Source organism: Dasypus novemcinctus, chromosome 1, assembly GCF_030445035.2.
Source record: "Dasypus novemcinctus isolate mDasNov1 chromosome 1, mDasNov1.1.hap2, whole genome shotgun sequence".
NCBI lineage: Eukaryota > Metazoa > Chordata > Mammalia > Cingulata > Dasypodidae > Dasypus > Dasypus novemcinctus.
In genome coordinates this window covers 127,228,118-127,241,021 of record NC_080673.1, presented here as the reverse complement: position 1 = coordinate 127,241,021, position 12,904 = coordinate 127,228,118, and the positions used below count along the sequence as shown (strand labels likewise).

Sequence of the window (12,904 nt, the reverse complement as noted above, 5' to 3'; positions counted from 1 at the left end):
CTTTATAACAAATCTTGGTTTCTGGTAGGGCCAACTTTGTTCTTATCCTGCAGAAGTGCCTGGGCACTCTGTGAACTCTGTGAATGTATTACCTATTCAAAAAATTAATAAATAAAATTTAAATCATTAAAGAATATTTAGGAGACCATCTGTTCTCTAATAACATAGCTAACATTCAGTTGATCTTGAACTACATTAAGTTAAAAATAAATGAAAGGAAATAAGATAAATAGATGTATTATCTGGTTTTCATTTTGAGGAGTACAGTTTCCATTATTCCATTGTTAAAGTATAGTTAAGAATGGCAAAATATTAAACGTTTTTATTTTGGAAAACACTGACTTTTAGACTAAAAAATTATGACTATAATGATTATTTAATGTTGACATTTTACATGCTTTTCCTTTCAAGTTTTGATACATGATCAGAAGCACAGTCTTTCCAGGATGGCTTATCAGACATCTCTTTCTCCTTGTTCTGTAAACGTTCAGGTGCCCAACAGACATTTTGCTGCTGTTAAAAGGTAAGTGTATCTATTTTTAGTTAGTTCATTTACTGTAATTTCAAAATCTCTTTAAGAAACATCATGCTGGGGAGCAAGTGTAGCTGGTTGAGCTGGTTGAGTGGTGGTTGAGCACCTGCTTCCCATGTATGAGGTCCAGTGCCTCCTAAACAAAACAAAACAAAAAACATTTTTGGCTCCATAAAGACATACAGGGTCATACCATTGTTAAAGTTTCTCATCTCTGCTTCTTTGACCTTGTAGTCCTGAAAGAAAGATAAAACTTATTTTAATAATAGTTAATATTTATTGAACACTGACATGCAATAACTAATTAAATCCCCATGGCAATCTTATGATGAAGCTATTATTATTATTCTCATTTTATGGGTAAAAAAAATTAAGACACAGATTAGGTAATTTGCCTAAGACCACAGAGCTTGTAAGTATTGGAGCTAGGATTTGAACGAAGGAGTTTAGTTCTAGAACCTAAACTTTTTCCAATATGCTATCACTACCTCTTTAGAACAGACCCCATTGTTCCAATTAATGAAACTTAATTAAGTTAGACTGCCTATGTGTATTTATGTGTGTAGCTCTTTTTGTTCTTTAAATTAGATTTTTTCCTCTTAGGTACCTTTTACTGATCAGGTGTTATAACATAGAATTACCCATTCTATGATATATTTAGAGTATACATTTATGTTTGTTTTGTGTAGAGTTTGAACGTGTAGAATCCTAAAAGAATAAAATTTGTTGTCTCATCTTCTTGTTTTCAACGGCAGGAACTGTCTTACTGAAATAGGAAACTCATTCTTTTCTCTATTGATTCTACTACCACCTTGCTAAAATGGCAGTATGATAGCCTAATGGCATTGTTGCTTTGCCCGTTATTAAAGTAAGGAACTGAAAGGCATATGTTGGCTGATTTTCAATCCCCTTTCTTATATGGTTTCATTGCAGGGCATAGCTCTAATAGTTTTATTTCCAGGTGGCATTGATATAATTAAGTATATGTTGTTTTTCTGAATATCTTCCTCCTTAATGTGACCATTTTTGAAGCATTATTTTTTTAATATTACATTAAAAAATTATGAGGTCCCCATATACCTCCACCTCCCTTACCCCATTCCTCCCCCCATAACAACAATCTCCTACATCATCATGAGACATTCATTGCATTTGGTGAATACATCTCTGAGCACCGCTGCACCTCATGGTCATTGGTCCACATCATAGCCCACACTCCCCCACATTCCACCCGGTGGGCCATGGGAGGACATACAGTGTCTGGTAACTGTCCCTGCAGCACCACCCAGGATAACTCCAAGTCCTGAAAATGCCCCCACATCTCATCTCTTCCTCCCATTTCCTACCCCCAGCAGCCACCATGGCCACTTTCTCCACACCAGTGCCACATTTTCTTCAATTAGTAATCACAATAATTCATGAATAGAATATCAGTAAGTCCACTCTAATCCATACTTTATTCCTCCATCCTGTGGACCTTGGAATGGTTGTGTCCACCCCACTTCTATATCAAGAGGGGCTTTAGATTCCACATGGATGCTGGATACAGTCCTCCTGCTTTTAGCTGTAGGCACTCTTGGCTCCCTGGTATGGTGGTTGACCTTCTTCAACTCCATGTTAGCTGAGTGGGGTAAATTCAATAAACCAGAGTGTAGGAGCTGAAGTCTGTTGAGGCTCAGTGCCTGGCTATCACATGGTCAGTCCGGAGATTCAGGTCCCCTGGGTATATATTAAACCCCAGCACCAACTATAGTTCCGGTAAAAGTAACAGGAGAGCCTTGTGAACAAAGATCACATCTGAGCCTAGCTCCATCACACAGAAACACAAACTCTAAAGTAGGGCCAACTGACTTGGCACTGAACTCCATCTGCCATGACCATAGAACCTGTGGGTCTCTGTAACCCTCAGAAGAACCAATACCTGGGGTTGTATCTACTTTATCTGTCTCTGGGACTCTGCTGAGGTATGCATAAGGGCAACCCCTCTCATAACCTCCTGGCTCTGTTTGGAGACTCATAGCCATATAAACTCATTTGTCCTTTCCATTTCCCCCTTTGATTCAGGTCAAAAAGCATTTTTAACTCGGTATTATACGTACATTGAGATATTCTGCTGTTCCGAGTTGACCCTTTTATTCAAGGTCATTTTCTAGTTACATCATCAGCTGGTACTTGCTAGTAATTCCTCGGTGCCAGGCAGGCTCATCCCCGGGAGTCATGTCCCATGCTGAGTTTGGCTTCGAGACTGGCCACATTTGAGCAACATGGAGGCTCTCAGGAGGCAACTCTTAGGCACCCTGCAGCTCTAGGCTGTGTATTTCAGCGCACAGGCTCACAAGCATAGTCATTAGTATCAAGGGCTCATTGTTGGACCTTCATTCTTTTTTGGTCTTTGCTGCTGCACTTGGGGGATTGTTGCTGTTCCTTTAGGGACTGTGATAGAGCTCTCCTGGCTAGGAACTCAGCACTCCCTCAGTTGTTGTTTTTAATTTATCCAGTATGAAAATATGCAAACATTTTTATGTACCCTGGATATATGCCCTGCAGAACTCCCTGCCAACCATGTGTCCTCTGTCAATAACATCCCACACCAGTATTCCTCCCCTGCCATTGTTGAACATCTCTGTGATCCAAAACTTCCTGACAAGTGAAGCCCAATATATTGCCACGTTCCATTAATAGTAAAATGGAATACAGTGATGAGTTTAAAGGTTAGATATAGAATACATATTTATTTAGAAAAATTAAGGTAAAAATAAATTGGAGTATCAAAAAATTAAAGAATGAAAAAGCTTTGTTTTTGATATTTTGCTTTCCATCACTGTAATAAGTGTTGCCCTGTATGCAAATTGGCAGGGGAGCTACTTCCGTCTTTTCCTCAGTGTCTACATCCTATCTTTTTCTTTTCTTTTTCTAATTATTGAGCTTATTCTTCACAAAAGTTTTAGATCACAGTAATTCATATGTACAATATACAGTATTCCCACATATCCAACATAAAACCTTTTCCCTTCCACAGCAATAGTCTTTTTACATATTCATACTATATTTACTGAAACTGATGTACAGATATTGAGACAGTAGCTTTCAAACAAGGTAACATTTGTGTTTACATTGTGGTTTATATTTTAGACTATACAATTTTCTAAATTTTTAGTTATCTTATGTTTTACATTATGATTTACATTTTAGCCTATCAGCCCCTATATATTTTTGGTGTAATTTAACATGTGTCATATCCATCCTTGTGTACTCTTATGGAACACTTCTATTGCCCACACAGTTACATTGGTTCCATCTATTCAGTACCTCTTTCCCCCTCCCCTTAGGGCCCGCAGTGATAGTCAGTCTTCATTGCTTGAGGGGCCATGTTCAGAGATACTTGCAACAGTGTTGAGGGCTTGACATGCTCAACTGCCCTAATGCACTGGGAGCCACCATTTCTCTTGAGAGATACAGTTCCCTCTATTTGATGGCCTCAGTCCTCCCCAGGATGTTGGTATACCTTCACTCTCATTATATGGGTCTCTATCCAATGATATAACCCACTATGGCAAAATGAGCATTCACATATTCCCTAGGAGCCTGTCCTGCGTTAGATTACCCCCTTTAAGCATCTTAAACACGTAATCTTCCTTATTATATTTTTGAAAAAGTTTTCTCAGCATTATACTCTTAACCAAATACCTGACAACTCCTATGTTCATATGTTGCCCCACCCTCCCCCCAATTTCTTGGGCAATATTACCTATCCTCCCATCCCTAGCCCCCCTCAAGCCTGCAAAGCCCCACCCAAAGGTAACCCTATGCCCCCATTTTATCCCTCCCTTGTACAAATACTTACCTCCAGCTTACCATAGATTTCACCCATGTAGGTGTCAGCTTACATCCTTCCTCTACCCTCCAATTTCCTTTAAGCCTATCATCCAGTCTCTAGCTCTTTGAGGCAGCTTGGTTTACTTATTTCATATCATTGAGGTCATGTAGTATTTGTCCTTCAATGCCTGGGTTGCTTCAATCAACATGAGGTTCTCAAGATTCATCCATGTTATCATGTGTGTTTGTGTGAATTCTTAAAGCTGAGTAGTATTCCATTGTATGTATATACCACATTTTATTTATCCATTAATCTGTTGATGGGCATTTGGGTTGATTCCAACTTTTGACAATAGTGAACAATGGTGCTGTGAACATTGGTGTACATTTATCCATTTGTGTCTTTGTTTTCAGTTCTACTGGGTATATACCCAGCAGTGGAATTGCTGGGTCATATGGCAAATCTATGGCTAGTTTTTTGAGAAACTTCTAAACTATCCTCCAGAATGGCTGGATCCTTCTGCCTTCCCACCAGCAGTGGATGAGTGTTCCCATTCCTCCACATCCTCTCCAGCATTTGTAGTCTTCTGTTTTTTTCATAGCTGCCAATCTTATGGGTGTAAGATGGTATCTCATTGTAGTTTTGATTTGCATTTCCCGGATAGCTAGAGATTTGGAGCATTTTTTCATGTGCTTTTTAGCCATTTGTATTTATTGTTTGGAGAAGTGTCTGTTTAAATCTTTTTCCCATTTTTTTAAATGGGTTGTTTGTCTTTTTGTTTTCAAGATATAGGAGTTCTTTATATATGCAGGTTACAGGCCTCCTATCAGATATATGGTTACCAAATATCTTCTCCCATTGTGTAGGCTCTCTTTTCACTTTCTTGACAAACTCCTTTGAGGTACAGAAGGCTTTAATTTTAAGGAAGTCCCATTTATCTATTTTTTCTTTTGCTACTCGTGCTTTTGGTGTGAAGTTCATGAAGCCATTTCCTATTATAAGGTCTTGTATATGTTTCCCTACACTGCTTTCCAAAGTCTTTATGGTCTTGGCTCTTATATTTAGGTCTTTGATCCATCTTGAGTTGATTTTTGTATAAGGTGTGAGATGGTAATCCTCTTCCATTATTTTATATTTAGATATCCAGTTCTCTAGGCACCATTTGTTGAATAGACCATTCTCTCCCAGTTGAGAGGGTTTGGTGGCTTTATCAAATATTACATAACTGTATATATGAGGATCTATATCAGAACTCTAAGTTCAGTTCCATTGGTCTGTGTGTCTCTCCTTCTGCCAATACCATGCTGTTTTCTCTACTCTGGCTTTGAAGTATGTTTTGAAGTCAGGTAGTGTGATTCCTCCAATTTTGTTTTTTGTTTTTTTTTTTTTTCAATATGTCTTTGGCTATTCGGGGCCTCTTTCCTTTCCAAATAAATTTCATAGCTAGTTTTTCTAGTTCCTTAAAGAATGCTGTGTTGATTTTATTGGGATTGCATTGAATGTGTAGGTCAGTTTTGGTAGGATAGGCATCTTAATAATATTTAGTCTTCCTATCCATGAACAGGGAATATTCTTCCATTTGTTTAGGTCTTCTTTGATTTCCTTGAACAGTCTTGTGTAGTTTTCTGTATATAAGTGTTTTACATCTTTAGTTAAATTTATTCCTAGGTATTTGATTTTTTTATTGACTATTGTAAATGGTATTTGTTTCTCGATTTCCTCCTGAGCTTGCTCATTATTGGTGTTCAGAAATGCTACTGATTTTTGCGCATTGATCTTATAACCTGCAACTTTACTAAACTCATTTATGAGTTCTAGAAGCTTTGTTGTAGACCTCTCAGGGTTTTCTATGTATAGGATCATGTCATCTGCAAATAATGAAATTTTGACTTCTTCCTTTCCAATTTGAATCCAATTTTATATCTGGTTCTTGCCTAGTGCTCGAGCAAGTACTTCTGAGACAGTGTTAAATAGAAGGGGTGATAGTGGGCATCCTTGTCTTGTTCCTGATCTTAGAGGGAAGGATTTTAGCATTTCACTATTGTAAGCGATGTTGTCTGTGGGTTTTTCATATATACTCCTTATCATGTTCAAAAAATTCCCTTGTATTCCGATCTTTTGCAGTGTTTTTATCAAGAAAGGGTGCTGTATTTTGTCAAATGCTTTTTCTGCATATACAGATAAAATCGTGTGATTTTTTTTCCTTCAATCTGTTTATATGGTGTATTACATTGATTGATTTTCTTATGTTGAACCATCCTTGCATACCCAGAATGAATCCCACTTGATCATGGTGTATAATTCGTTTAATGTGTTGTTGAATACGGTTAGCAGGTATTTTGTTGAGGATATTAGCGTCTAGGTTAGCAGGTATTTTGTTGAGGATATTAGCGTCTAGGTTCATTAGAGAAATTGGTCTGTAATTTTCCTTTCTTGTGGTGTCTTTGTTTGGCTTTGGTACTAGGGTAATGTTGGCTTCATAGAATGAGTTAGGTAATGTTCCTTCTGTTTCGATTTTTTAGATGAGTTTCAGCAGGACTTGTGGTAGTCTTTCCGGGATGTTTTGTAGAATTCATCTGTGAAGCTGTCTGGCCCTGGGCTCCTCTTAGTTGGGAGGTTTTTAATGACTGATTCTATCTCCTTACTTGTGATTGGTTTGTTGAGATCATCAATTTCTTCTTTCATCAATATAGGCTGCTTATGTGTTTCTAGCAATTTGTCGATTTCCTCTGAATTGTCATTTTTGTTGGAATATAGTTTTTCAAAGTATCCTTTTGATAGTCTTTATTTCTATGGGGTCAGTGGTGATATCTCCTTTCTCATATCTTATTTTGTGTATTTGCATCTTCCTCTTTTTTTCTTTGTTAGTCTAAGGGTTTGTCAATTTTATTGGTCTTCTCAAAGAATCAGCTCTTGGTTTTGTTTATTTTTTCAAGTGCTTTCTTATTTTCTATTTCATTTAGTTCTGCTCTTATCTTTGTTATTTCTTTCTTTCTTCTTCCTGTAGGGTTACTTTCTTGGTTTTTTTTAACTAATTCCTCCAAATGTGCAGGTAGGTCTTCAATTTTTGTTCTTTTTTGATACATGAATTTATGGCTATAAATTTCCCTCTCAATACTGCTTTTGCTGCATTGCATAAGTCTTGGTATGTTGTGTTATCATTTTCATTAGTTTCAAGGTAGTTATTAATTTCTTTTGAGATTTCCTCTTTGACCCACTGTTTTTCTAAGAGTGTGCTGTTTATTTTCCATATCTTGGTGTGAAATCTGGGCCTCTGGCCCTTGCAGATTTCCAGTTTCACTCCACTGTGGTCAGAGATATTATTTTGTATGATTTCAATCTTTCTGAATTCTTTGAGCTTTTCTTTGTTGCCTAGCATATTGTCTATCTTGGAGAATGATCCATGTGCACTTGAGAAAAACATATATCCTGCTGTATTAGGGTGTAATGATTTGTATATGTCTATTAGAGCCAGCTCCTCTAATACACTGTTCAAAGTTTTTGTTTCTTTTTTGATTCTCTTTTGAGATGTTCTGTCCAAAGTTGATAGTGGTGTATTAAAAGCCCCCCACTATAATTGTAGAGGCATCTATTCTTTTACTTAGTTTTTCCAGTGTTTGCCTCACATATTTGGAGGCGCCCTTGTTAGGAGCATAAATATTTATGATTGTTCTTTCTTCTTGAAAGATTATCCCTTTCACTAATATGTAATATCTTTCTTTGCCTCTCAAAATTGTTTTGCATTTAAAGTGCATTTTGTCTGATATTAATATAGCTACTCCTGCCTTTTTTTGGTTATTGTTCGCTTGTAAGATTGTTTTCCAACCATTCACTTTCAACCTCCGTGAATCCCTGGGTCTAAGATGTGTTTCTTGTAGATAGCATATAGATAGGTCATATTTCCTTATCCAGTCTCCCAGTCTGAATCTTTTGACAGGTGAGTTTAATCCATTGATATTCAGTGTTATTACTTTCAAGGAATTATTTATCTTAGCCATATTTTATTTGGACTTGTGTTTGTTATATTTTGTTTGTTTTTATCCTTCTCTTTTTGTCTTTTTTGTTGCTCTTACATTGTCCTCCATCTCTGCCTCTCCTGTTTTTTTCTTCCTGCAGAACTCCCTTTAGTATTTCTTGAAGGGCAGGGTTCATGTTGGCATGCTCTTTTAATTTCTGTTTATCTGTGAATGTTTTGAATGCTAGTTTAGCTGGGTAGAGTTTTCTTGAATACTTTTTTGAATGCTAGTTTAGCTGGGTAGAGTATTCTTGGTGGAAATTTTTTTCTTTTAGTACCTTGACTATATCATACCACTGCCTTCTTGCCTGCATGGTTTCAGATGAGAAATCAGCACTTAATCTTATGAAGCCTCCCTAGGATATGATGATTTTTTTCTTTTGCTTCTTTTAGAATTCTCTCTTTGTCTTGAGCATTGGATAATTTGACAAGTATATGTCTTAGGGTGGGCCTGTTGGGATTTATGTTGTTTGGGGTGCATTGTGCTTCCTGGACATGTACATCCAACTCTCTCAGTAGATTTGGGAAGTTTTCAGCCTTTATTTCCTCCAACACCCCTTCTGTCCCCTTTCCCTTCTCTTCTCCTTCTGGGATGCATATAATAACGTATGTTTGTGCATTTTGCATTGTCATTCAGGTCCCTAAGTCCTAGCTGCATTTTTTTCTATCTTTTTATCGACCACTTCTACTTTCTGTTTGATTTCAGATGTACTGTCTTCCACATCGCTAATTCTCTCCTCTGCCTCTTCTAATCTGCTGCTATTTGCTGAGAGTATATTTTTGATTTCTTTAATTGTGGTGTTCATCACCATCATATCTGTAATCTTTTTGCATGTGTCTGCAATTTCCTCTCCAAGTGTTTTCTTCATATTGTTAATCTCTTCCTTTACTTCAATTAAGTTGGTCTCTAATATATGTTTTGAGAGCTTAATTACTTGTCCGATGTTCTGCTCCTCTTCCTGGTTTTTAGTTTGTTCATTGGGTTTAGCCATGTTTTCCTGATTATTGGTTTGGTTTGTAGTTTTTTGTTGCTGTCTGGTCATCATATTATCTTGACAGGTTTAATCATTTCCTTAGCTCCTTTGTCTAGTCTAGGGGATTAATTAGTTGTTGTTTGTGTGTAAGTGTTATGTCTTCCCTTTGTCACTTTGTTCTTTTTACTCTATTTTCTTGTTGCTGGCTAAGTTCACTTTGAAGGAAAATATTAGGGCCAGGGAAAGCAAAATGAGTAAGAAAAGAAAATGTATAAAGTAGTATTGGTAATAAATGTTAACAGAGCAACAATGTGAGATCTGGGAGAATAGATATTAGACTTATATAAGTTGCGTAGAGTTATAGCAGTAAGTAGAGTACCTATAATGAGACAGTCAACTGAATATGGGGAATATAGTATGAATTAAAAAGCCAGTGATTTCATGAGAGAGGGAAAGAGAAAAGAAAGACAATAATATCAAGAGTGGATAAAAGACAGAAAACAGAACAAAGGTATTAGAAATAAAAAGTGAGACAATTTGGGGGCCAAAGAAAGGGATGTGGAATGTAAGAGAAACAGTAGATGATGGAGGATAGAAAGATGAATAGTGTAGGAAAAGGGAATAGTGTCGGTGGCCAAAATCAATACACACAGAAAAGAGGAAATGGAGGATCAGGTAACACAGCAAGTGTGAGGTGCTCCCTGCAGCACCTATCATATAAAGAAAATAAATAAGAAGGAAAAGAGAGAAAAGAAAAAAAAAAAGAAAAGAGAAAAAGGGATGGGAAAGAAAAGGGGGTGTGGGGAACAAGCAATAAAAAGAAAAAGAGAAAAAAAACTAAATAAATGAAAAAGGACCTTAGGGAATAAAACAGGAGAAAAGACCAAGAGACAATGCAGTATTAGCAACCAAGACAAAAAACAAACAAACATAACAAACAAATGCTGAGGGCAGATAGACCTCAGGGCGGCGTGGATTCAGGGATGGGAAGTCTGTGATATTACAGACTCAAGGTGTGTGAGTCTCTGGAGCTGAGCCACCAGGGTTTAGGGGACAAATACCTGGGAACCATGCATCTGGTTAACAGGGGGCCTGGGAGCATCGCAGCACAACACAGCCTTCAGGGATCCCCACAACTGGGCGCCAGCCCTAGGGGGAGAGGTTTCGCCCAGAACCTCTGACCTCTGCATCAGAAACCCAAAATTCCACCTCTCACAAGAATCTCCTCCGTCGCTGTCTCACCAGATCGACTTCCAGACACCTCCCGCCCTGCAAGCCCCCGAAACAGCCCACTCAGGGTTTGGGAGTGATGCTGCACAACAACGATTTCAGGGACCACAAGGGATGGGCCGCCAGCCCTAGGGGGAGGGTTTCCGCCTAGAACTTCTGACCTCTGTGTCAGAAACCGAAAGTTCCACCTCTTGTAAGAATCTTTTCTCGCACTGTCTCACCAAATCGACATCCAGACACTTCCTGCCCTGCAAGTCCCTGAAGCAGCCTGCTCAGGGTTTGGGAACATCCCACACAACAAAGATCCCAGGGATCGCTGCAGCCTGGCCGCCAGCCCTAGGGGGAGGGGCTCCACCCAGAACCTCTGACCTCTGCGTCAGAAACCCAAAATTCCACCTCTCGCAAGAATCTCCTCCGTCACTGTCTCACCAAATTGACTTCCAGACACCTTCCACCCTGCAAGCCCCTGAAACAGCCTGCTCAGGGCTTGGGAACTCCCCAGCACAGCAAAGCCTTCAGGAATCGCCACCGCGGGGCCACCAGCCCCAGGGGGAAGGGTCCCGCCCACAACCCCGACCTCTGTGCAAGAGACCCAAAATTCTACCTCTTGCAAGAATCTCCTCTGTCACCATCCCACTAAATCAACGTCCAGATACCTCCTGCCCTGCAAGCACCCGAAACAGCCCCTTCCAGCAGGACTCCAACCCTACTCAGCCGCTTCTTTGCAGGAGAGATTATGAGGTGCACTCACTCAAATGCCATCTTGCCCCACCTCCGCATTGTAGTTTTGATTTGCATTTCCCTAATAGCTAGTGATGTTGACCATCTTTTCATGTGCTTTTTAGCCATTTGTATTTTCACTTTGAAAAGTGTCTATTTAAATCTCTTGCCCATTTTTTTTTTTTTTAAGGCACTGGGAACCGAACCCGGATCTTCCATGTGGGATGTGAATGCCCAATGGCCTGAGCACACCTGCTCCTGGAGGGCTGGAGCATCTACTGGCCTGTGACATTTGCTTGTTCAGGTGTCTCCTGGTTGTGGCAGGTTGTGTCATTTAGCTCTCTGCGACGGGGGCGGGTGCTAGCTCTCGTTGCTGCAGGGTGTGGCATCCAGCTCTGTTGCTTGTCTTCTTTAGGAGGCAACAGGACCTAAACCCAGGACCTCCTATGTGGTAGGCGGATGCCCAACTGGTCGAGCCACATCCACTTCCCTCTTTCCCATTTTTTAAATAGGTTGTCTTTTTTATTTTTGAGATGTAAGATTTCTTTGTATTTCTTTATATTAGGCCCTTATCAAGTAGGTGATTCCCAAATATTTTTTCCTTTGAGTTGGCTGCCTTTTCATTTTCTTGACAAACTCCTCTGAAGCACAAAAGTTTTTAATTTTGAGGAGGTCCCATTTATCTAATTTTTCTTTTGTTGCTAGTGCTTCAGATGTAAAGTTTATGAAACCATTTCCTACTACAAGATCTTGTAGCTGCTCCCCTGCATTATCTTCTAACAGCTTTATCGTCTTGGCTCTATTTTAGGTCTTTGATCTAATTCTTTTTTTAGGAGGTACTAGGGATCAAACCCAGGACCTCATTAATGGGAAGCAGGAGCTCAACCTGCAGAAAAAATACTTCTGTATTTTTTCTACCATTATTAACTTTTCTGTAATCTAAAGCTTCTTTAAAAATAAAATTAAGAAATTAAGTGGCTTATAGATAATTATAGCGAGGTCTGAGAACCTACAAGTACTAATTAAAATTCATAGAACGCTTATTATGTGCTAGGCACTATATTAAACATGGTACATGTTTTAGCTTACATGATCTTCACGACAACTCTGTGAGGTGTAGATGCTATGATAAACACTGTACAGATGGAGAAATGGAATCCCAGAGAGGTTAAGTAATCTGTCCCAAGTTCACACAGCTGTAAAGAAGGGATATTTCAGCTCAGATTGTTTGACCTCAGAATTACCACTCTTGGTGGCTATCATAGAGTAATGAAATCAAAGGCCTTGGAGAGTAGGATCTGAACAAAAAATACCATTCAATGTGTAAAAAAATTTTTTAAATTACTAAATATGCTAGAATATAATCCTTAGATTATAAAATAGCCAAAATCAAGCGTGAAAAATTTGGGGGGCATTTGTAAACTCTCAGATGTTTAATACATCCTTGTTTCTGTAAACTTAATTAAATAGTTGACAACTTTGCCACAATAGTCTCTTTTATTTAGCATATTCGTTGAGCATCTACCATGTGCCAGATATGGTGCAAGATGTTGGTGATACGAAGATGAATAAGGCACATGTTCTTCTACCCTTGAGGATTTCATAGTATACCAACA

The 12,904-nt window shown here is 38.6% G+C and overlaps 1 protein-coding gene across 1 annotated transcript in view; it reads left to right on the top strand.

Moving 5' to 3' along the window:
- The window catches only part of MRPL1 (mitochondrial ribosomal protein L1), a 78,914-nt gene that overhangs the window by 5,031 nt on the left and 60,979 nt on the right, over positions 1-12,904 (top strand). The window contains exon 2 of the mRNA XM_023590623.3: positions 412-523. Coding sequence (XP_023446391.2) covers positions 412-523 — 112 coding nt within the window. The remainder of the gene's footprint in view (positions 1-411; positions 524-12,904) is intronic.